The sequence below is a fragment of the Callospermophilus lateralis genome, chromosome 4, assembly GCF_048772815.1.
Source record: "Callospermophilus lateralis isolate mCalLat2 chromosome 4, mCalLat2.hap1, whole genome shotgun sequence".
Lineage (NCBI taxonomy): Eukaryota > Metazoa > Chordata > Mammalia > Rodentia > Sciuridae > Callospermophilus > Callospermophilus lateralis.
This window is the reverse complement of record NC_135308.1, coordinates 142280689-142307545: the sequence shown is the minus strand read 5'-3', so window position 1 is coordinate 142307545 and position 26857 is coordinate 142280689. Positions and strand designations below refer to the sequence as shown.

Below are 26857 nucleotides of genomic sequence, written 5' to 3'. Positions count from 1 at the left end.
CTTGCCTACCCCTTCACTTTTAGGTAGGTATATTATTTAACTATTTAGGACAGATCGTTTTTAAATTTCCACCCTCCCCAAGAACCCCACTCTAATATTTTACCTCATCATGATTGCACAATTTGGCCATTTAGAATCATTTCTGTTTCTTCTGCTTTGCATTTCTGTTACTATAGTGATATAATGTTCAGCATTTTGTCATTGCTTGAAAACAATAGTGGACTTTATTCTTTTTTTGGGGGGGGGCTTTTAAAAATGTAGCTGGGTGTGGTAGTGAACAACTATAATCCTAACCACTTGAGAAACTGACATAGGAGAATTGCAAGTTTGATGCCAACTGGAAAATTTAGGGAGACAGTTTAAAATAAACAAAGGCCTGGAGATATATAGCTAAGTGACAAAGTGCTTGCCTAACATGTGCAAGACCTTGGGTTCGATCCCCAGTATTGCCCCTTGGCCAAAATATATGTATATGTAAAACAGCTTTCATTCCTTAACTTTTCTTTAATATGGTATTTTCTGTTAGTCACTTTGATAATTTATCTTTGATTCCTCTTCATTTTCTACAGATCATTTATACATATAATATGTAAATGATCCCCAACATAAGGACATAGTAACCAATATAAAATCTAGCAGTAGTAATTTACAAGATTTGCCTGAGTTTAAAAATTAAAAAATTCTACAATCATGGTGTTTCTTCCATAGTAGTTCTGACTTGATTATTTATAAATCATTCATTAAAATAATCATAATAGTTGGGCATAGTGGTGCACACCTGTAATCCCAGCAATTTGGAGGGGGAGGCAGGAGGATTGCAGGTTTAAGGCTAGCCTCAGAAATTTAGCAAGACCTCATCTACTTAGCAAGACCCTGTCTAAAAATAAAAAGGACTGGGGGTGTGGCTCAGTGGAAAAGCACACCTGGGTTCAATTTCTAGTGCCAGAGTATTAATCATAATTGTATCACTTGGAGTCTTGATTGGTCAGAGACTGTGAACCAAAGATCTTGCTAAGGAAATGAAAAGTATAAATAATATGAAGCAGGGATATCCTTTTACTCACAATTAATGATATCTATGATAAGTAGATATTCTAAAGCAATGATTAACATATTAGTTATATACTAGTCTTTTGTTTACCTAAGTGGTTTCTTCACCATTAGCCTATTATAATAATTTATTATAAAAATAATAAATTTATTTTTACAAAAATATTTTGTATTTCATAAGGATGCTTCACTGTTCTTTTTTTTCATTTTGTGAAGTTTGTAAATTTACCTATAAATTAACAATGCGAAAATTATAACAATTTAAATATTAACAAAGTATGAAGTCAAATTTTGGTAATGGTAGCAATCCTACTCCAACTATTGTAAGCAAATAAAGGGACTTTATTGGCTGACATAGATTGTAGAAAGGACAGGAATTGTGCTGTTCTTTTGGACACTTGGATCTGGAACTCAAATGTGACCAGAGTGCCTTCTTCCCTTCTTCTTCCTTCTCCTCCTTTCTTCTGTTTGTCTGTCTCTGATGTGTGCTTTTTTCCTACTATTTCCTTTGTGAGGCTAAGACAGTATATTGAGACCAAAGAACACATTATTACTTGCTTTGTTAGTTTTGCTTCGTTGTGACCGAAATACCCGACAGAAACAACTTAGAGGATGGTAATTTTATTTTGGTTCATGGTTGTAGTCCATGGTCCAACTCCACTGGATGTGAGGAAAAAGATCATGGCTGAAAGGCATAGTGGAGGAAAGCTGCTCAGTTCATGGCAGCTGGAAAGGGGAGAGAGATAACATCTAAGAGGCCTGGGAGAAGATAAACCTACTTGGACCTACTTCCTCTAACTAGGACCCACTTCCCAATAGTACATCCAGCTATCAGTGATACCTGATGGAGATTGGATCTTGAGGGCTCTACCTAATCAGCAGTCTCCATCCCATTTGACACTTGTTGTATTGGGGACCATGATTCCAATACAGGAGTCTTTTGGAGGGCATTCCAGACCCAAACCATAACACTTAATCAACTCAAGTAACCTATCACTGTGACAAAGGGAATCAGGCACCTGGCTCAGCCAGATTATATGCCTGTTTGTGGTGGTGGGGAGGAGGCAGTAGGTGATATGCAGTTTGATATCAGAAGTAGAGAGGAGGTGTTTAGGGGAAATAATAGCAATAGTCATCCAAGGGAAAGAGAACTTGATCATTTAAGAAATCCTGTAGAAAATGCCTCTTAATTTACCTTTTGTATGGCTTAAAGCCAGCACACACTATTTCATTTGAGGCATTCTAATTTTTCTTAAGAATTTTTTAAACATTTTTATTTCATCAGTTTGAATTTTTTTCTGCCTATAGTGGATATTTATTTGCCCCCTTTCTTTAAAAAAATCATTTAATATGTTCTCCTATTTCTACACTATCTTGATGAGGATTTTGTTGTATGTCATTTAAATAGGGAGCGGGAGACTTACAATTGGCCATCTAGACAAGTTTTCTCCTAAAATTTGAACTATAAAATAAGTGATAGAAGTAGCTATGTGATAGCATATGAAGGACCAGGTGATTCTTTTTTTTTTTTTAATATTTATTTTTTAGTTCTCGGCGGACACAACATCTTTGTTTGTATGTGGTGCTGAGGATCGAACCCGGGCCGCACGCATGCCAGGCGAGCGCGCTACCGCTTGAGCCACATCCCCAGCCCCATCCAGGTGATTCTTGTTGCACATATGTGCCAGTGATTCCTATCCATTACTGTATTCTGCTTATGGTACTCTTGTTTTGTTTTGATTCAGTGGGCTCCTGTTCTTCTAAGACAGTCTCTCTCTCTCTCTCTTTTTTTTTTTTTTTGTAAATAATAGCCAGTTTCCAGTGCTTACAAGCAGGAAACTTATTTTCAGAAGATTGTTAGAAGAAGGCAACTGCCATTCTTAAAAGAGACTTGATCTAGGAATCTGTGACAATAGATTATTACAAATATGACTTCTCTCCCTTGCCATATTTTGTTGTTTCCCCTTGATAATGGAGACTAGCATCAAATAAAGGCAAGAGGTTACACTAGAGCCTTCACTGCTCAATAGGATATTGGGAGCTGCCCTGGATGCAGATGCCTATTTAAGCCCTGATGCACCAGGTTCTGAACAATTATTGTCCTCAGTCTGGCATGGTAGTGCCAGGTTGTAGTAACTTGGGTGTTACCCCAGCTCGGATAACAAGGCATGGCTCCAGGAGTAAGAGTCACCTGCTGGGGTTGAGATACTCTCACCTGTTCCTTTGTAATCCTACCCCTTTGCCTTTTTTGGGATAGAATGTTCCATGGAACCTCCCCTTGTGTGTCCCCCATATAAGAATAAAGAATTCCAGTGGCTAACTCTCTTTCCATGGACCCTTAAGGTCAGAGAGCTGTCTCGGATTTTGAAAAGGTACTTCTGTTTGTCTACTTTCTTTCTTTGTCGTTTTCTTAAGTTATTGGAATAGTCAGATTTTTGTGAACCCAGCATTAGGTCGTCAGCTAGGATAGATGGTGATAATAGGGTATCGCTAGGCACATATAATTATTTAAATTTAAGTTAATTAAAATTTTAAGAGATTAAAAATTAACTTTCTTAGTCATGCTAGCTACATTTAAAATGTACTATAGCAATACAGTTAGTGTCATATTGAAAAGTGCAGATTATAGAACATTTCCACCATTGCAGAAAGCTTTATCAGACAGCATTGTTGGACTGTTAAGGATAGGGATTCTATCTTTGTTATTTACCAGTGAATCTATAACACTTAGAACTGGACTCAGCATTCATAGGCTCTCATTAAATATCTGTTGAATGGTGAAAAAGCACTATCAGCTGCATGCCAGTATTATCAAAGTTGATTATACTTTGAAGGAGCTTGAAATAGTTCCATCCTATTCCAAAGTTTCTAGGTAAAATCTTCCATAGTTTTATTCTCTTTTAATTTGGCCCTCCATTCTACCTCCTATTTCTTTTCATAATTATTTTTAAAGTACAGTGTACATACCTTATCATTTCTTACTCTCCAAACTACTCATCCTTTATTTTCTGATTTCTCCCCACCACTTCCTCAGTAGAAGCTCTCCTTTAATAGCAGCCTCTGTTGTAGCCTTCAGAATCCTTATTGTGCTATCAAGAAATGTTTTGTGATTCAACTTTTTTTTTTTTTTAATGAAACCTCACTGAATCTGATTTTCTCCTAATGGCATGTAACCCAGAATCCCTTTTAAGTAGAAATTATTTTTCTTCGTGCAACAAAGAACTACAAGGGACATCAGCATTTATAAACCTTACTCTTGCTTTCAGATGATTATTTGACTAACCATGGTTAAAATGTTTTTCTTTTGATATTTGTTGCTTCTAGGTTGTCCCTGTCTTTTTTCTTTGCCGTTTACTGATCTACTGGATATTCCTCAATAATCTCTGAGGTCTTTGCTATCTGTCTCAACTTTCTCTATTTTTCTATCTTGCCATCTTTCTTAGTGTCTGCACATTTGTTTTGTTGGGCTATTCAACCCTTAGACTTACAGTTTATCATAGCTTCATGCTAGCATTCTTTAAGTTTACTCTATTTTATGTTTGTTTATCTACTAGAACCATTTACTTCAAAGGCATAAATATCTTTCTCTTTCCCAGTTCATTCTCACTGAAGATACTGAAACAGGTAGTCCTCATGCTTTTTTTTTTTCCCATTCAGTTTATTAATCTGGATCTCTTGCCTCCTTTTAGTTTAGAAACTGCAGACCAATTGTGTTCCCATTTGTATATAAGCAAAGGCTATTAGATATGAATTCTTTCACCTTCTTGCTACCTTAGAATTTCAATATCTTTATCTCTTTTTATTCTCACTTCCATTTCCATTATACTAAAAATATTCTTTCCCCTTTACTTCCAAGTGAGCCATTTCATTAATCCATTTCCATTGTTTTCTTTGAGGTCTTGCTCCATCATTTACTCCTCTTCATCTTTATTTTATCTTTTATTTCTCCATTTGAAGACTGTTACTTTGCTTTCAAGGTCTGGTTATAATTGCATCTCTTTTAAACAGCCCTAACTGATCCCTTACCTGAGTTTTATTTCTTGTTGATTGACCAGATATATCCAAATTCTTGACCTGGACTCAACAGTCTTCTGTCTTCTGTTTTCATCATGATTTTGTAGAAAATAACTCTTATAAACTCAGTAACCTTAAAGCACCTTGTTAATAACATTCAGGAATATTTAATGGAGGAAATGCCCCCAAAGTTTGAGAACAATAGCATAGCTAGAATTATGAAATAAGAAGGTTATTGGTACTGACAAAGGAACAAGAGGGGCTGGGGATGTGGCTCAATCGGTAGCGCGCTCGCCTGGCATGCGTGCGGCCTGGGTTCGATCCTCAGCACCACATACAAACAAAGATGTTGTGTCCGCCGAAAATTAAAAAATAAATATTAAAAAAAAAATCTCTCTCTCTCTCTCTTAAAAAAAAAAAAAAGGAACAAGAGGAAGAGCAGGACTAACCATCTCTTTAGACTTATTGTTTTGGGCATTTATATGTAAATATATCAAAAGTAGTTGGTCATATTTTCAAGATTCTTTAATGTTCTATCTGTTTTACTAATTCAGGATTTGAGTTGATTCATTTAGTCTTTCAGCAGATATTGAAATCATACTGTATTCAATGTATAGCCCTAGGCTTTTTTCTTTTTTCTTTTTTTTGTATCCGGAATTGAATCCAGGGGTGCTTAACCACTGAGCCGCATCCCAAGCCCTTCTTATTAATTAATTAATTAATTTATTTATTTTTAAATTTTCAGACAGGGTCTCATTAAGTTTCTTAGGTCCTCACCCTCCAGAGCCACTAGGATTATAGGTGTGTGCCACTGCGCCCAGCCTCCAGTAGACTCTAAAGAGTATTATGGTCCCAATTCTGATTGGGCAGATCAGATGTGCTGCTAAAGTCAAGTTATAAATGACTACGGCCAAATGAATTATATTTGAAAGGAATTTTTAAAAGGAGAAGGTTGAGGGGCCCAGCCTACCAAACCTAATTAGCATAAAGTTTTCTCTACAACATTGGTCATTTGGTCACCAGAAGGTTATGATTGAGCATGTATCATTTGTTTAGAAGAGAATACAGTATTGGTCCTCTTCAAATGTCCATTTGTTTTGGATAAAAAATTCATTAGATATTTTATAGAATTCAGTATGGTGATCTTCATTAGATAATTTTCTTTTAAATCTGTTAGCCCTGGAATAAAGTAGCAGTGTTTCTGATAGCATTGATAAATTATAGAACTTTTAAGTTGTATGGATCTGAGGTAGCTTTTCCTAAACTGAACTACTTTTTTCTGATGACTTGACAACACATTCTACACTTTTCCACTGAAGGCCAGTTGTTCAGGCTGTTTTCTATGTTTACTAAAATCAGGTTTTGTCTCCCTGTAGTATTCCCTAGTACCTTTGGACAAACTTGATATCTCATCCTTGCAATACTCATAGTTTTCCACTGCAAAAGAAGTAATCTGTGTTTAAATTTTAGTAATATGTAAACACTGCCTAGCTGCCTGGAATCTATGATTGAATCTATTACTTTTGTTTTTTATTTTTAATTTTTTGGTATCAGGGATTGAATCCAGGGGTGCTTAACCACTGAGCTACATCCCCATCCTTTTTTAAATATATATATTTTAATTAGGGACAGGGTCTTGCTGAATTGCTCAGGGCCTCAATAAATTGCTGAGGCTGGCTTTGAACCCAGGAACTCTTGCCTCAGCCTCTTAACTACTGGGATTATAGGTGTGTGCTACCTCCCTGGCTTTGGATCTACCACTTTGCGTAACACAATACCTGGTATCAAACAGGTATTTGATATAATTGATTGTCTAATTCAGTGAAATAATAAACTGTGTGTGGATGTGTAATGTCTTTTGATGGGTTGTGGTTTTTAGGTTAAAACTTCAACAACAAATTGTGAATATTGAAAATGCAGAGAAAGAAAAAAGTGAAAATTCTGATCTGAAACAGGTATGATTTTTAGTAAACATTTTGCTTTTATTTATTGATTTATTTTGTTATGGTACTAGAAATTAAATCCAAGGGTGCTCTTACCACTGAGTTACATCCCTAATTCTTTTTATTTTTTATTTTGAGACAAGGCATCACTAATTTGTTGAGGGTCTCACTAAGTTGCTGAGACTTCCCTCAAATTTGTAGTTCTCCTGCAAGTCTCTGGGATTACAGGAGTGTGCCCCACCCCTACTCCATGCCTTGCTTGCTTTTTTTTTTTTTTTTAGGTGTTTCTTTAAGTTGTTGTTTTGCATAATTATTGGAATTTTGCATATCACATTTATGATAATCTAATTAGCACAGTCCATAACATTGATGTTGATGTGTAAAGATAAAGTGTTTCAGCTTCTCTGTTGTAATTGAATAAGCTTATTTTCTGACTGCTGTTTTTTTTTTTTTTATATATATTTGCATGCTGTAGCTCATAACAATTCTTTTAAAAATCAAGAAGACATTATTTTGATATCTGGAATTTTAAAAATTGCTTAGAAAGATTATTCATTTTTAAGTTAATTGAATAATTGGTTTGTAACTTTGTATTTAATCCATAAAGTACTTCTTGCTATTTCCCTATGAAATATAAGTCATATTTATATGGAAAGAAATGTGTATTTTAATTAAATTTATTTGGGTTCAGGAAAAAGATTACATATGGTTGGGCAAAACATGGGAGAGTATTCTCTTCCAAATTCCATTTTATTTTTTGTTAAAAAAAACTTTTTCCTACTGATTATGAAATAGTGAGTATTCTACTTTTAAGGTTTATCTTGCCTGTTAGCTGGTACTGCTTTGCATGTGCAGTTACAGCTTCTGAGCCTTAACTAGGAGGGCATAACGTTTGATTCTCCAAGAGAGAAGTTATGTGGTATCCTTGGCATTGGGGTTTCTGTCATCCTACAATATATGTAGGTACTAAGTTCTTTGAAGTTTGCTTATTCATGTAACTATGACATAGATTTAATGTTTGCCACTTCTGTTAAAAATAAAGAGTAAAAAGTTCCACATGAAGGTATTCATTCCAGAATATAATCTGAGACATACCATTTTACTTTATTCTGCTAACAAATTGCTCTGTGGACATACATAATCCTATCTTACTTGACTTTGCTGCCATTGGAAAGTGATAGGATTGTTACCCATTTAATTTATTGCATAAGAAGAATCTTATTTCTTTTAACTCTTGAATCTCAGGATGAGTTCTTTTGATCCCTGTCTCTTGATTATTTGCTCTAAAGTATCTCAGAGAATGGCTAAGAGAGGTAAATGGGAAAAAAAAAAAGAAAAATGAGAATTTATTTTATTGGCAAAATGGCATGTGGATAGATATAACTGTCCCAAGTGAAAACTATCAAATATAACTTAGAAGCAATTTGAGTTTTTCTAGCCTGTTCGTTATGTCATTATCCACTTTTCTTGAGGAAAAAATATTCCCAGGTGAAGGTAAATTAGGTGGAATAAAGGCCTTGGATGACATTATGTGATTTGAAATGTGGCTCTAGAGGCCAAGGAATCCCTAACCATTCATTAGATTTCTCAGATCTTCCTTCTGCTTAACACTGGGCATGTAGAATAATTGGAAATCATTTTAAAACAAGGTGAGAACAACCCTTCCTATGTTTACTCAACAATTCTTGACTGCTCAGAGAGCAAGCCTCCTACAAGGGTAGTATGTGGGAAGGGGGAACAACTACTTTCCCAGTTGACTTGGTTTTTTTGTTTTTTTGTTTTGTTTTTTAAATTTTTATTTTTTAGGTATAGATGGACACAACACAATGCCTTTAATGCCTTTATTTTTATGTGGTGCTGAGGATTGAACCCAGGTCCAACCCCTGCTAGGCGAGTGCTCTACTGCTGAGCTACAATCCCAGCCCAGTTGACTTGTTTTTAAAGTTGGTTCTTTTCCTAGAAAGCTAGGGAAAAACTAGAGTCAAAGGAGACTTTACATTCTCTTTTTTCCTTGTTCTTCTTGCTAATCCTTCTTCTCACTTGTGCTTTGTTTATTGTGGGAACAAAATGAGGAACTCAGTGACTAGGGAATATATGGTTAGTGGTAGTCTCTAATTATAGTAAGAAATTATCCTAACTGCTGCTATTTATTATTTCATTTAAGGGGCATCTTTGACGGCATACCAGCTGGGTGGGACATTTGTGATGGTGAAATGCTTAGTATCCTACACTTTTCAGACCTTACTGCATTTGCTTAGTGGCCATATGTTTCACTTTTTTGTTTTCTTTTAAGCAAATCAGTAGCTTGCAGATCCAGGTGACCTCACTGGCACAGTCAGAGAATGACTTGCTGAATTCAAACCAAATGCTGAAGGAAATGGTGGAGAGATTAAAACAAGAATGCCGAAATTTAAGAAGCCAAGCTGAAAAAGTGCAAGTAGAAGTTGAAAAGTAGAGTTTGCTCTTTTTTTTTTTTTTTTTTATGTACAAACTATTTTTTTCTTTTTGGCATATAATACATAGTTATTTCAGTGATAATTAATTCCAATGTTGAATGTGTTTGTATTTTATTATAAGTACCTTTTGGTAGTGTACATTTGTCTTAGGTAACATACTCTGTAAATTGAGCTTTATAGATTTTTTAATTATTTAGAAGAAAATTTTTAAATCCTTCCTGAGCACAGTATTCTGAAAACTCTTGAAAGAAATGATCCTCTTATTTTTTGAGCAAACCAAAACAGTTTTCTCAAATAACCAAAGAACAGATGAGTTGATTGTGGGGTTGCTATTTTTGTGTGTTCTCAAAACTCCTTAGTATTAGAACTAGTTTTGGATTTTCCCTCTGAAAAGCTAATTTATTTGTTTATATTTTTTGACCTTACAATTTGTTAATAGTAGTGTAGAAGACAGGGGAAAATTATTTTGGTTGTATTCAAGACTTTATGTTCTCTGGAACATTTTAATATGTGGTAGAATAGACCTGGGGAATGTGACTCAGTGGTAGAGCACATACCCAGCATGCACAAGTCCCTAGGTTTGATCCCCATGAAAGTAATGAGTAAGTAGGTAGGTCAGTAGGATAAAATATTATAGTACTTTGTATTTGCTTTGTCTTTATAACAAAAACATGTTATTATAGATGTTTATTTCTATCTATAAAACATTATTTTTTTTTTTCAAATTTGTACTTCTGAAGTCAGTCTTACCAAGTAAAGCTTCTATTTTCCTTCAGTTTTTCTGTTCTTTCATATTTTAAGGCTCATCCAAGGTTTCATATATCAGGTTGAATTTCAGGAAAAGGAAGTAAGAAAGGTGCATGTCCATATGTGTTATAACATTCCTGAGGGTCTTATTTTTCTTTTATTTTTCAAAAAAAAAAATAGAAATTGGTGTCTTGAAATTCTCAAGTGTTTGCAGTGAGCTTAAGAACCCTAATGACAAGCATAACTAGCAAATTTAAGTAATTTGTTGTTGTTATTCATAGGACAGTTGTAGAAGAAAATAACTGGGCTACAGATGAATAGAGTATAATTTTAGTCCTGACTAGCATACTTAAAATCTGTATGACCTTAGACAAGTAATCTTACTTATCTTGGTTCATTATTTCTTATTTGTATTCCTTATAAAAGGATATTAAAAATCATATAAAGGATAAAGAATAGCTTTAGGAGTACAAATTTTAATTATGTTACCTTAAACTGTCATTGGTTTGAATTTTACTGTATCCAGAAAACACACCACACAAAGACTTGATTCCAGGCTGATTTTTTTGGTACTAGGGATTGAACTCCGGGACACTCAACTACTGAGCCACATCCCCAGCCGATTTTGTATTTTATTAGATCCAGGGTCTCATTGAGTTGCTTAGTGCCTCGCTGTTGCTGAGGCTGGCTTTGAACCCAGGATCCTCCTGTTTCAGCTTCCCAACCTGCTGGGATTACAGGCGTGTGCCACTGTGACCAGCTCTAGGCTGATTTTTACAAGCTTCATTAGGTCCAATTTTTATTACTTGGTGGTCTTTGTAGTTTAGACCTGGTTATCAGGCATTTGTCCTGCCATTAATTAGATATGAGTTCTTACATCAGTTAATCACCTACTGTAAACCTAGTTCCTCATATATAAAAAAGACATGACAAGTACTTAATTAGAAGTACAGTGACTGATTTGTAAGAAATGCTCTGTGATGTTAATGTTAGCAAATGTGTGACCAAATAGTAGTGCCTGTAGTTAGAAAAGTAGGGATATCATCAGGCAGGTAATACCTATTTAACCTTAAGCATTTATATTAAATTCCATGTTTTTGCATACATTTATTTTTCTGACAGGACATTGGAAGAAAAACAAATACTGTGGTTGGAAGAAAAGCATAAGCTTCATGCACGTATCACAGATAGAGAAGAAAAGTATAATCAAGCTAAAGAGAAACTACAGCGTGCTGCCATTGCTCAGAAAAAGGCAGGTGGTTCTTATTAAAATGATTTCTATAGAGTAAAACAACTATTTTAGAGTAAAATGTAAAATTAAAGCTGAGATTTTAGTGACATGTTTAATTTGATATTTAAATATTACATTTCACTGTCAACCTTTCAGAGGTAAAATGGGAAAATCTAAACCATCCAGCAGGTTTACTTGTGAATTTTGTTTGAGCTGACAGGTATTTTCCCACAGAGATGATATTTTTTTAAATCAATAAAACCTTCCAGACCAATCCATACAAGTCTTAATTCAACTCATTCTCCTTTAAAGTTATAATGTGATTAGGCTTGTTTCACCTATGCCTAACTAATATCTATAATACTGCTTCTGTGGTTAAAAGCTTTTTTTGTTTCCAACTCAAAAATTAGGGGCAAGTATCTTCATGCCCTAGTTGTAGGGCCTAGGACTCTTCATAGTTTCTGAAACAGCTACACTATTTCCACTTTGATCCTTTTAAAAATTTTACTTCTGCAGGCATACTTTTCTCTAGAAACTAAAAGGCTTTCTTTTTTGGAAATAGTCTAGGGTATCCTGAAAATCATGTAGCCAGATATTTTCATATAAGTCAGTGGTTTATAACATTTTTCTACTTCAGTAAACCCAAGGAATGTAGCAGTGTCCATCAGTAACAGTGACTCATTGGCAGTGATTTAGCAGTTGTTTTTAACAGAGTCTGGCTGTGAGGAGGGACAGGGTAGTGGATGTACATGTGTGTGTTTGATATGTTTCCACTTAATAAGTTCTCTTTTTAGAAATGTTGGTTATGAGGAGGAGAATAACTGAGATGAGAGAAAGATAATCCTAGGTGTACTAGTATCATAATAGCTGTGTTTTTTGGAAAAGTTAATTGTTCAGATTTGAATAAGAGGAAATAACTAGATCATTATATTCCAATTTGGAAGTCCAGGACACTGTTCCTAGCAATCATTTTGTTATTGGGGTAAATGTCAAATGTGATTGACAGTTGGAGTGATAAATGAGTAGTCACTACTTCACTGTCCCAGCTACTGATATTTTCTCCTTCCATAATGATAAAAGTAGTAAAACATTGAGATTAGAAAAACATTTTTTATTTTACAAGAATCCCAATGTTTTGTATCCTTTATGCCACTTTTATTGCCTTTTGTCCATGTAAGTACTGAAAAGCATGTGGGTGTTAGGATTTCAATACTTTTTTTAATGACTTGTGACAGTCTCAGAAATTCTACTTATGCTTCCTTGCACTGTGAAGCCTAGGCACATCTGAAGCTAAATTTCAGCCAGAAAATTCTAGAAGTAATAGGAGCTGGTTTCCCCCCTACACACACAGATAAACTTTCATGTTGAAGTTTTAGGGATAAGTGTCTTAGAAATCAAATCCTAATTGTTGTTGTTTAGTTTGATTAACTTCTTTTGGAGCAAAAGTGATATCCAGTGTTAAAAGAGATCAGACACTGATCAGATTAAGGAAATTTACTAGGATTGCCATGGGGCACTGGGATACATTTGAAATTAGTGATTGTTCATTGAAGGTGAGACTAGTCAGCACAGTTCTGTGTGTGCCACTTAAGTTTAGCTTCATGGGTGCAGGAATGTAGCATGAACTGCATTTTGCCCAGGTCAAAGTTTTTCATGCAAGTTTGAGGAAGAATTAGAGTCAGATCAAGGTAATAAGGATGTCTACAAAAACAAAATTATTATAATGGTAAAGTTTTAAGGTAGTCATTGGCTCTTTCAGTCAATATATGTTGAGTTTTGGTTTTTATTGTATTTGAGCTTAATTCCTGGCAGATAGTAAGTGATTAGTAAATAGTTTGCTTTTATAATGGTGAATGAAAAGATTACTAGGAACCTGGCTTTTGGAAGTTCATCTCCAGATTTGTCTCAGGAGGCAAATTTCAGAGTCTATACTATGAGCTGATAATATGATGCCATATTAATCTTACAACAATGCTTTTTAGTCACCATTCCTCAGCATTTGGGTAAATTCACATCCGTATATTTTTACAGAATAATAAAGCCCAGTCTTGGTCTTAGCTTCTCTAGAATGGTTTCTGTCATGGTTTTGTACTTAAAGACTAGAATTTCTTACAGAAATCCCTATCTTTGTATATTACCTATAGTTACTATAAGGCCTGATTAAATGTACCTGTTTGATGTGTATATTCAATATATATATACTTGATTAAGATTTGATGGCAAGTAAAATTATTTATTCAACTACAGTTTAAATAATCAACTGAAGAAATATAATTAGATTTAAGATTGTGTATTTATGTGATCATACAGTAATGAGATTATAAGAATTTCTACCTTTAAAATATCTGCTATTGGGCTGGAGTTGTGGCTTGGTGGTAGAGTGCTTGTCTAGCATGTGTGAGGCACTGGGTTCAGTTCTCAGCACCACATATAAATAAATTAATAAAATAAAGGTCCATCAACATCTTTAAAAAAACTTTTAAAAACCCCCTGCTATTTATAGTAACAAAAATGGCATGGTATTGGCTCAAAAATAGACATGTAGACCAATGGTACAGAATAGAGGACACAGAGACAAACCCATATGAATACGGTTATGTCATACTAGACAAAGCTGCCAACAACATTCACTAGAGAAAAGACATCCTAAAATGATACTGGAAAAACAGGAAATACATATGTATTAAAATGAAATTAAACCTCTATCTCTCACCTTGCACAAAAATCAACTCAAAGTGGATCAAAAACTTAGGCACTAGAACAGAGACCCTGTGCCTAATAAAGAAAAATAGGCCCAAATCTTCACCATGTTGGCCTAGGATCTGACTGTTTTAACAAGACTACTAAAGCTCAAGAAGTAAAATCAAGAATCAGTAAATGGGATGGATTCAAATTAAAAAGCTTTTTCTCAGCAAAAGAAACAATCAATAATGTGAGGAGACAGCCTACAAATTGGGAGAAAATTTTTACCACATCCATCAACAATAAAGCATTAATCTCTAGGATATAAAAAGAACTCCAAAAACTTTACACCAAAAAATTAATAATAATAACCAATAATTAATAATCATATTATTAATTATTGGTTATTATTAATAATTAATAACCAATTAATCAATAAATGGGCTAAGGAATTGAACAGACACTTCACAGAAGAAGAAATACAATTGATCAACAAATATATGAAAAAATATTGAACATCTCTAGCAATTAGAGAAATGCAAATCAAAACTATGCTAAAATTTCATCTTACTCCTGTCAGAATGGCAATCATCAAGAAGACAGGCAACAATAAATGTTGGTGAGGATGTGGTGCAAAAGGTACACTAACACATTGCTGGTGGGACTGCAAATTGGTGCAACCACTATGGAAAGCAGTATGGAGATACCTCAGAAAATTGGGAATGGAACCACCATTTGACTCAGCTATCTCACTCTCGGTTTATACCCCAAGGACTTAAAATCAGCATACTATAGTAATGAAGCTCTGTCAATGTTTATAGTAGCTCAATTCACAATAGCTAGACTATGGAACCAACCAACCTAGGTGTTCTTCAATAGATGAATGGATAAAGAAAATGTGGTGTATATATTCAATGGAATATTACTCAGCTTTAAAGAAGAATGAAATTATTTATGCAAGTAAATGAATGGAGTTAGAGAATATCATGCTAAGTGAAATAAGTCAATCTCAAAAAACCAAAGGCTGAATGTTTTCTCTAACATGCGGATGCTAATTCACAATTAGGCAGGGGGCACTAGGGAAGAATAGCATTACTTTAGATTAGGTAGAGGGAAGTGAAGGGAGGGGAGAGAAGGGGATGTGGGGATAGGAAAGATAGCAGAATGAAACAGGCATTTTTACTTTACATATATATGTGACTGCCTGACCAATATGATTATACATGTACACTCAGAAAAGTGAGAAATTATATCCCACTGTGAATGACATTTCAAAGTACATAAATGCATTCTACTGTCATGTATAGCTAATTAAAACAAAATTTTAAATCTGCTATTTAACTAAAATACCCAAGTAAAGCATATGCTTTTGGAAATGACAGACTAGGAAATATGTAGATCAGCTTTCTCCATGTGCTGTGGTTTGAATATTTGTGAACCCCACCCCACCATCCCTATTCATCTGATGAAATTCTAACCCTCAAGTTGATGGTAATAGGAGGTATGGATCTTTAGGGGTGGTTAGATCAACAAGGACAAGGACAGAGCCCTAATGAGTGTATGTAACACTGTCTTGCCCTTTTACCATGTGAGGACTGAGTGAGAAGGCACCATCTTGTGATGAATCACCTTGATCTTGGACTTTCCAACCTTTGGAACTTGGAGAAATCAATTTCTATTATTTATAAACTACCTAAGTTCTAAGGCATTTTGTTATAGCAGCTCAAATGAACCCCATGACAATAAGGAGAATTTGAGAGAGTATTTTAAAAAATATCTCCATGAAGGTCTCAGAGAGCTAACAAGTCCATGAAAGATTAGGAGGCCAAGATCCCTAGCAGTAAGGGACCTAGAGAAGTGAGCATGGCATTTGTAGTTGCTTTTCCTTTAGGGTAAATTGTCAGTTCCAGAAGAGACAACTAGAAGCTGAGCAAAGCTTTGACAACTTCATAGGGCTTGGGAAACAATAATTGGAGTTCAGAAACAGCCACAAAGCAGAAGATCAGGTAAATCCACTTGTGTTTGGGTTAGAATCCTGAAAGAATTTGTCATTGGACTAAGGGTGATCTGAAAATAACTGGGTCCTTGCAATTACTAAAGCAGAGCTTCAGATAATCTCATTCCTTATAATTAGATTATTTATTAATACTTTATACTGCTAACAGCCTGTCTGCCCAAAACAAATGAGTCTGCTTTAAGGAAAAATAACATTGTAGGTTTGAAAAATTATTTCCTCAATTTTTTAAATGTATAATTCCTAGCTCTACAAAAAATAAGCAGACATACATAGAACAGCCAAAATCCAAAACATTGACTATATCAAATACTGGTAACTATATAGAACATAAGGAACTCTGATTCTGGTGGGAATGCAAACTGGTACTGCCACATTAGAAGACATTTTGATAGTTGTTTGTAAAGTTACCATATGATCTAGCAATCCATTCCAAGGTATTTACTCAAATGAATTGAAAAGCTAAGTCCACACAAAAAAACTACACACAAATATTTAGAACAGCTTTATGTCGGTACTTGGAAATAACCAATATATCCTTTAGCAAATGGATGGATAAAACTGTGGTATATCCAAATAACGTGACATTATTCACCAGTAAAAAAAAATGAATCAGCCAGGTGTGGTGGCACATGCCTGTAAATCCCAACAACTCAGGAAACTGATGCAGGAAGATCACAAGTTCAAAGCCAGCCTCAGCAAAAAGCGAGGTGCTAAGCAACTCAGTGAGACCCTGTTTCCTAAATAAAATTAAAAATAGGCCTGGGGATGTGTCTCAGTGGTTGAGTGCCCCTTAGTTCAATGCCTAGTACCAAAAAGAAAAAAAGAATCAACCACACAAAGACATGGAAGAAACTTAAATGTATTGCTAAATAAAGAAACTAGTCTAAAAAAACTACATACTGCAATTCAACTATGACATTCTGGATATGATAAAACTATGGAGATAACAGAAAAGTCAATGCTTACAGGGGATCAGTGGTGGAGGAGAGGTCGAATCGACAGAGCCCTAGAATTTTTAAGGCTGTGTGATAGTATAATGATTGAAATATGAAATTGTACAAAATCCATAGACCTGTACAACAGAAAGAATGAACCCTAATGCAAAGTATAGTGTATCAGTATTGGTTCATCAGTTTAACAAATGTACAACAATTCAAGATGTTAATAGTGGAAATTGGATGGGGAAGAAAATATATGGAAGTTCTCTACTTTGTTTACTTTTTTTGTAACCTAAAACTGCTCTAAGAAATGGTCTGCTAATTAGAAACAACAATAACAAAACAGGCATGTGAGGAAATAACATCAAAAACCAAAAGAATAACCAATATAAATGGACCCCTACTGGGAATACAGGTAATGGAGTGTTTAGATACAGACTTTAACCATGTAGCACTTGCTCAGAAATAACAGCTTGAGAATTATATCAGAAAACTGGGAAACAGCGGGCACAGTGGTTCATGTCTATAATCCCAGTGACTTGGGAGGCCGAGACAGGAAGATCACAAGTTCAAGGCCAGCCTCAGCAACTTGGTGAGACCCTTTCTCAAAAAAAAATAAAGGGGGCTGGAATGTGGCTTAGTGGTAAAGTGCCCCTGAGTTAGATCCCTAGTACCAAAACAGAAAGAAAGAAAACAGGAGAACATTTAACAAAGGCAAGTTTAGAACTAAAAAAACACAATAATGGAATTATTAGTTCTATGATTGATTTAGATTTAACATAGTCATCATTAGCATCTTCAAAATACAAGCAGAAAATCAGTGAAAGAAACACCAAATGTGGGAAAGTGAAAATTCAAGGGCTGGTTTTTGAAAAAATCAATGAAACTGATAAAGCCTTAACAAAACTGGTTCTCATCAAACAACCCATGAGATAGATTAGATAGATAAATACAACTGAAGATCATTAATGAAAGGGGGGATACTGCTACATATGTTATAAATATTAAAATCAAAAGCATATTATAAAATAATTGAACTAATTAATTATGCAGTTTAGATGAATACAGTCATTGAAGAACATTGTAATAAAGCTAATATGAGAAGATAAGAAAATCCAAGGAGTCTTATATCTGTGAAAGAGGTAGAACCCTTAATTAAAAATCTTCTACTAATAAAACACCTCATTTGGCTTTACTGATAAATTCTTCCAAGTATTTAAGGAAGAAATAATACCAATCTTAATAAGAATTCTCCCAGAAAATAGAAAAGTAGGAAAAACATCCCCATGTATTTTATGAGGTTGAGACCTGATACAATCATAAGAAAACTTATAAACATAGATCTAAAAATTTAAACATTAGAAAATTGAATCCTGTTATACATTTAATTTATGATAAATCATGAACCTCTAGAGTTTGTCTCAGAGATAAAACTGGCTTAACATGTAAGATCAGAGTAATTCAAGACTAACAAAAAGAAAGAGAACTATTGTGACCATCTTAATATATATACGGAAAAGTAATTTCACAAAATTAATGTATAAAAAATTTTATCAAATTAAGAATAGAAAGGAATTCTCACTCTGATAAATGGTATCTATAAAAATCCTGCTGCTAATTAATATTGACCAAATATTGAATGCTTTCCTCCATTTACCCAAGTTCAGGAACAAGACAAGTTAGGTCTGTTATCACCATTTTGTTCACTGTTTTGTTGGAGGTCCTACTTAGTGTAATGAAGCAAGGGTGGGGGAAAATGATATAATGATTATATAGGAGGAACTAAAATTGTTATTCACAAATAACATGATTGTATATGCATAAAAGGTAAATCTATCAATAAAGTATTAAAATAGGAATTTTAAAAATTGTTGGATACAAGATCAAGTAACATCAGTTATTTTTATATACTTAACAGAAAATAATATTTAGGTGGGATACAGTAGCACACACGTAATCCCAGCACCTTGGTAGGTTGAGGCAGAAGCATTGCAAGTTTGAAGCCAGTCTCAGCAATGTTAATAAGATCCTGTTTCAAAATAAAAAAGTACTGGAGATGTAGCTCAATGATAAAGCATCTGGTTTCAATCCTCAGTACCAAAAAAATAAAATTAAATTAACATTCAGGGGCTGGGATTGTGGCTCAGCAGTAGAGCACCCACCTACTGTGTGAGGCCCTGGGTTTCATCCTTAGTGCCGCATAAAAAATAGATAAATATAATAAAGTTATTGGGCAAATCAGCACCTCTGCAGATTTGCAGAACTCCAGACTATGCTCCACTCCCACGTAGGTCACCTGACTGTGTTCTAGCCACAGCACAAGGACATCCCAGCTCCCCCCACCTCACCAGACACCCCAATGCTGGAAACAGACCGACTCCATCTTGGAAAACCTTTCTTGCCATTTGTTGGTGGGCAGGGCTATCATCGGGGATCTACGATTGAACAGGTTTCCAACTCCCCTGCCCCTCAGCTTCGATAACTTGGCACAGTAACTGTCCAGCACAAAAACTGCTCTCCGCTGAACAGGAACGCAGTGTGACCAGGGCGCTGCCCACCTTGGTGCAAGCCAAGAGGTCCTGCAGTTGAGACCTGATAAGCAAGGGTCTAAAAACTTGGAGCAACTCAGAGAGACCAAGATTAGGGAAGATTAGGGAAGCTCCAGGCAGGAGAGGAGGATGATACCGGGGGCTCAAGTCTTCTCACACTGGGGTACCACCCTGAGAGCAGAGACTCAAGCTTGGAATAGACAACTCCACCTACTGGAAGAGAGGAGAAAGAAATGGAATTCTAAGAGGTTTTTTTTTGTTGTTTTTTTTTTTCCCTTCCTTTTATCCTTTTTCTTTCTCCTCTACCCTTCTGTCCTCTGGCCCTCACAACCCCAACATATGTGAAACTAAGGACTTTGCATGAAATAGAACTTTGAGAACTGAGTCTAATATAGAGGAATTACATGAGCCTCCCCCCCTTTTTTCCTCTTTTCTTTTTTCTTCCTCCCTTTTTTCCTCTTTCAACCTCCCAATTTTATTATTTTTACTTCTTATAATTTTCTAAATACATATATGTGTTTGTTTTTATGTACTCTACTGTCCTCCCACATACTTGTCTACCCTAAATTACCTCCTGTCTATTCCCCTGATACTAACCCTCTTCATTAGAGTTCTCCTCCAAATTTCCTAAGTTATATTAATCCCATGCCCTCACATCTTTCCCTCTTACCATAGCATCCTACGCCCAACCCCCAGTTCTCTGTCTGCCACCAGAAACTGTACATCTTTTATGTACAGATAAATATAATAAAGGTATTGGGCAAATACCTTTTTCATACAGAGTATGAAACTACTGATATATTTTAAAAATAATTGAATCCAACATTTCTGGACATTGAGACTAACTATAAATGTCTTAATAACAATAATTTGTTCATAGGTGATGTATCGTTGAAATTGGAATCTGTAAACATTGTCCTTCTCCACAAAGGAGGGATCTTGGAACCATACAAGAGCACTAAAAATCTATAGAGTAAAAACACACCAGTTCCACAAGTTGCTGGAAAGAAACAAACCATGCAACATGAAAAGACAGGGGAAGAAAGTACCATAAACAATTCAAGATAACACATCATTAGAAGAATTAACAGCTACAGTAGAAAAGAGGACAGAGAAAGATTTCAGAATATACATGACTAAAATGTTTTGGAATCTCAAAGAAGACATTAGAGAACAAATACAGGCGGTGAAAGATCACTTTGACGATGAACTACATAAACAAATCCAAGAAGCAAAAGGTCACCTCTACAGGGAGATAGAGGTTATACAAAAAAACCAAATAGAAATCCTTGAAATGAAAGAAATAATAAACCAAATTAAAAACTCAAATGAGAGCATCACCAGCAAAGTAGACAACTTAGAAGATAGGACATCAGACAACAAAGACAAAGCATATCACTTGAAAACAACATAGACAGCACAGCAAAAATGAGCAGAAAACATGAGCAGAACATTGAAGAAATATGGGGCAGCATAAAAAGACCAAATTTAAGAGCTATTGGGATAGAGGAAGGCACAGAGGTCCAAACCAAAGGAATGAGCAATCTGTTCAATGAAATAATATCAGAAAACTTTCCATACATGAAGAATGAAACAGAAATCCAAATCCAAGAAGCCTACAGGATGCCAAATGTGCAAAATAACAGCAGATCCGTACCAAGACACATAATAATGTAAATGCCCAACATACAGAATAAGGAGAGAATTTTAAAAGCCAAAAGAGAAAGGAATCAGATTACATGTAGGGGTAAACCAATTGGGATAACATTAGATTTTTTCAACACAGACCTTGAAAGCTAGAAGATCCTGGAACAACATATTTCAAACTCTGAAAGATAATGTGTTCCAGCCAAAAATCTTGTATCCAGCAAAACCAAGCTTCAGATTTGAAGATGAAATAAAACCTTTCCACAATAAACAAAAGTTAAAAGAATTTACAGCTAGAAAACCAGCACTACAAAACATCCTTGGCAAAATATTTTATGAAGAGGAAATGAAAAACCAACAGAGGGAGGTAGTACACTAAAAGAAAAGCTAATCAAAGAGGAAAAACAAGTCAAATTAAATAACAAAAATAAACAAATATGGCTGGAAATACAAACCATATCTCAATAGTAACCCTAAATGTTAATGGCTTAAACTCACCAGTCAAAAGACATAGGCTAGCAAATTTGATTTTAAAAGATCCAACAATATCCTGCCTACCGGAGACTCATTTGATAGGAAAAGATATAGACAGACTGAAAGTGAGAGGTTGGGAAAAATCATACCACTCACATGCACTGCGGAAGCAATTAGGGGTTTCCATACTCTCATCAAATAAAATAGACTTCAAGCCAAAATTAATCAAAAGGGATAAAGATGGACATTACATACTGCTCAAGGGAACCATACACCAACAAGACATCACAATCATAAATATATATGCCCCAAACAATGGTGCAACTATGTTCATCAGACAAATTCTTCTCAAGTTCAAGAGTCAGATTGACCACAACACAATAATCCTGAGTGACTTTAATACACCTCTCTCACCACTGGACAAATCTTCCAAACAAAAGTTGAATAAAGGAACTATAGAGCTCAATAACACAATTAATAACTTAGACTTAACTGACATATATAGAATATATCAACTGGCATCAAGCGGACACATTTTCTTCTCAGCAGCACATGGATCCTTCTCAAAAATAGACAATAAACTATGTCACAGGGAACTCTTAGCAAATATAAAGGAGTAGGGATACTACCGTGCATTTTATCAGATCATAATGGGATGAAATTGGAAATCAACGACAAAGAGTAAAATATCTGCATTACATGGAGACTGAACAATATGCTACTGAATGAACAATGGGTTACAGAAGACATCAAGGAGGAGATTAAAAAATTATTAGAGGTAAATGAGAACACAGATACAACATAACGAAATCTCTGGGACACTATGAAATCAGTGCTAAGGAAAATTCATTGCATGGAGTTCATTCCTTAAAAGAAGAAAAAGTCAACAAACTAAAAGAACAGAAGAAAAAGAAGAACAAATCAGCAGCAAAAGCAATAGAAGGAAAAAAAGCAATAGAAGGCAAGAAATAATTAAAATCAAAGCTGAAATCAATGAAATCAAAACAATTGAAAAAATTGACCAAACTAAAAGTTTGTTCTTTGAAAAAATAAATAAAATTGACAGACCCTTAGCCATGCTAATGAAGAGAAGGAGAGAGAGAGAACTCAAATTACCAAGCATAGGTAATAAAAAAGGCAATATCACAACAGACACTACAGAAATACAGAAGATAATTAGAAATTATTTTGAAATCTTATACTTTAATAAAATAGATGACAGTGAAGGCATCGATAAATTCCTTAAGTCATTTGATCTGCCCAGATTGAGTCAGGAAGATATACACAACTTAAACAGACCAATATCAAGTTAGGAAATAGAAGAAGCCATCAAAAGACTACCAACCAAGAAAAGCCCAGGTCTGGATGGATACACAGCTGAGTTCTACAGAACTAAAACTAAAAGCAGAACTAATACCAATACTCCTCAAATTATTTCATTAAATAGAAAAAGAGGGAACACTTCCAAACTCATTCTATGAGGTTAATATTACCCTGATTCTAAAACCAGACAAAGACACTTCAAAGAAAGAAAACTATAGACCAATATCTCTAATGAACATACATGCAAAAATTCTCAATAAAATTCTGGCAAATTGAGTTCAAAAATATATCAAAAAGATTGTGCACCATGATCAAGTATGATTCATCCCAGTGATGCAAGGTTGGTTCAGCATACGGAAATCAATAAATGTAATTCATCACATCAATAGACTTAAAAATAAGAATCATGATCATCTCAATAGACGCAAAAAAAGCATTCGACTAAGTACAGCATCCCTTTATGTTCAAAACACTAGAAAAACTAGGAATAACAGGAACATATCTCAACATTGTAAAAGGGTATCTACACAAAGCCTCAGGCCAACATCATTCTAAATGGAGAAAAATTGAAGGCATTCCCTCTAAAATCTGGAACAAGTCAGGGATGCCTCCTTTCACCACTTCTACTCAACATAGTTCTTGAAACACTGGACAGAGCAATTAGACTGATGAAAGAAATTAAAGGGATAAGTATAGGAAAAGAAGAATTAAAACTAGCACTATTTGCTGATAATATGATTCTATACCTAGAAGACCCAAAAAACTCCACCAGAAAACTTCTAGAACTAGTAAATGAATTCAGCAAAGTAGCAGGATATAAAATGAACACCCCAAGTCAAAGTCATTTCTATATGTCAGTGACAGATCCTCTGAGAAGGAAATGAGGAAAACTACCCCATTCACAATATCCTCAAAAAAAAAAAAAAAGATACTTGGGAATCAACAAAAGAGGTAAAAGATCTATACAATGAAAACTACAGAACCCTAAAGAGAGAAATCAAAGAAGACCTTAGAAGATGGAAAGATCTACCTTGCTCATGGATAGGCAGAATTAATATTGTCAAAATGGCCATACTACCAAAAGCACTATACAGGTTTAATGCAATTCTGATCAAAACCCCAATGGCATGCCTCATAGAAATAGAAAAAGCAATCATGAAATTCATCTGGAAAAATCAGAAACCCAGAATAGCTAAAGCAATTCTAAGCAGGAAGAGTGAAATAGGTGGTATCGCTATACCAGACTTTAAACTATACTACAGAGCAATAGTAACAAAAACAGCATGGTATTGGCCAGTAGACCAATGCTAACTGAAGTTAGGCAATCCCAAAAAACCAAATGCCAAATGTTTTCTCTGATGTAAGGAAGGTGACTCAGAATACAGGACAGAGAGACTAACCCACAAAATTACAATTATCTTATATTAGACAAAGGTGCCAAAAACATGCACTTGAGAAAAGATAGCATCTTCAACAAATGGTGCTGAGAAAACTGGAAATCTATATACAACAAAATGAAATTAAACCCCTATCTCTCACCATGCACAAAACTTAACTCAAAATGGATCAAGGACCTAGGAATTAAGCCAGAGACTCTGCATCTAATAGAAGAAAATGTAGGCCTTACTTTTCATCATGTGGGATGAGGCCCCAACTTCCTTAATAAGACTCCTATAGCGCAAGAATTAAAATCAAGAATCAATAAATGCAATGGATTCAAACTAAAAAGTTTTTTTTCTCAGCAAAAGAAACAATCTGTGAGGTGAACAGAGAGCTTACATCCTGGGAGCAAATTTTTACCACTCACGCATCACATAGAGCACTAATCTTTAGGGTATATAAAGAACTCAAAAAGCTAAACACCAAAAAAACAAATAACCCAATCAACAAATGGGCCAAGGATCTGAACAGACACTTCTCAGAAGATGATATACAGTCAATCAACAAATATATGAAAAAATACTCATCATCTCTAGCAATCAGAGACATACAAATCAAAACTACTCTAAGATATCATCTCACTCCAGTCAGAATGGCAGCTATTATGAAGACAAACAACAAGTGTTGGCAAGGATGTGGGGAAAAAGGTACAGTCATACATTGCTGGTGGGACTGCAAATTGGAACAGGCAATTTGGAAAGCAGTATGGAGATTCCTTGGAAGTCTGGGAATGGAACCACCATTTGACCCAGCTATTCCTCTCCCTGGTCTATACCCAAAGGACTTAAAAACAGCATATTACAGGGACATAGCCACATCAGTTTTATAGCAGCAGCACAATTCACAAGATGTCCCTTAGTGCATGAATGGATTAAAAAATGTGGCATATATACACAATGGAATTTTACTCAGCACTAAGAAAGAACAAAATCATGCCATTTGCAGGTAAATGGATGGCGTTGGAGAAGATAATGCTAACTGAAGTTAGGCAATCCCAAAAAAACAAATGCCAAATGTTTTCTCTGATGTAAGGAAGGTGACTCATAGGTGGGGTAGGGAGTGAGAACATGGGAGGATTAGATTAATTCTAGATAGGGAAGAGGGGTGGGAGAGAAAGGGAGGGGCCAGGGGATTAGCAAGGATGGTGGAATGTGATGGACATCATTATACAAAGTACATGTATGAAGACTTGAATTGGGTGTCAACATACTTTATATACAAACAGAGATACGAAAAATTGTGGTATATATGTGTATTAAGAATTGTAATTCAAAAAGGAAGTACATGTATAAAAGCATAAATTGGCGTGAACATACTTTATGTACAGAGATACAAAAAACTGTATATGTGTAATAAGAATTGTAATTCATTCCACTGTTGTCGTGTATTAAAAAAAAATAAAATCCAGTTAGAAAAGGAATGAGAACTTTGACCTCTAAAAGAAAATAAATAAAATAATTCATGAAATTAAATATATAAATAAAGATGTTGTGTTCAATATAACTAAATAATTTTTAAAAATTTAAATGCTCTTCACAATAAGAAAAAAAATACCTATAACCAAATACCTAAGAATAAATATAATGAAAGATGGATGTATCCAACTTATGTATTTTAAAAATACGGATATTGCTTAGAAAAATTAATGAATGCTTAAAGGAGAAAACTATACCATGTTCATGATTTTATCTATATATTATATCTATAAATTAAATGAATCCTAGCCAAAATCCCGGCAAGTCTCTGTAGAAATTAGGAAGTAGATTCTAAAGTTTACATTAGAATGTGAAGGAGAATAAGTGTAGAGGACTTGCTTTCAGTACTTTAATCAAGTATTAATTAATACCTACTAACTGCAGCAATTCATACAATGTGGTATTGGCATAAGTGTAGATAAGTAGACAAATGGAACAGAATAGAGTCTAGAAATAGACAAGTGAATGGACACATGATGTGCTACCATTATATATTGAAATTTTATAATGTTTGCTTTTAGAAACTTCACTTTGTATATTGTAAAGTTAATTTTTTCTTTTAAATAATTATTTGGAATGGCAGACTTTTAAACTGAGATGGCATTCATATTCTATCTTGGCTTTTTCTAATCCTTTAATTTTGGTAGTAATTTATCAGTTACAAACATGCTTTTAATTTTCAGTTTTGTTTCAGTTCTTTTAAATAAGTCTTCTGGGACAATAAAGAGCAATGAACATTCTTTTGCAGAAGACGGGCAGCTTCACTAGAAAAATTTGACTCCTTTTTCTCCTTAGATTTTTTATTTGCAGAAATTTAGTTATTGATACCAATTTTCTGATTTGGTATTCATAATACTGTAATTTGTCACTT

General features: G+C 34.7%; 1 protein-coding gene across 4 annotated transcripts in view; it reads left to right on the top strand.

The window, feature by feature from the left end:
• The window catches only part of Cep83 (centrosomal protein 83), a 121123-nt gene that overhangs the window by 89568 nt on the left and 4698 nt on the right, over nucleotides 1-26857 (top strand). For all 4 annotated transcript variants that reach the window (XM_076854950.1, XM_076854952.1, XM_076854951.1 and 1 more), the window contains exons 11-13: nucleotides 6944-7019; nucleotides 9301-9458; nucleotides 11333-11462. In XM_076854950.1, coding sequence (XP_076711065.1) covers nucleotides 6944-7019; nucleotides 9301-9458; nucleotides 11333-11462 — 364 coding nt within the window. The remainder of the gene's footprint in view (nucleotides 1-6943; nucleotides 7020-9300; nucleotides 9459-11332; nucleotides 11463-26857) is intronic.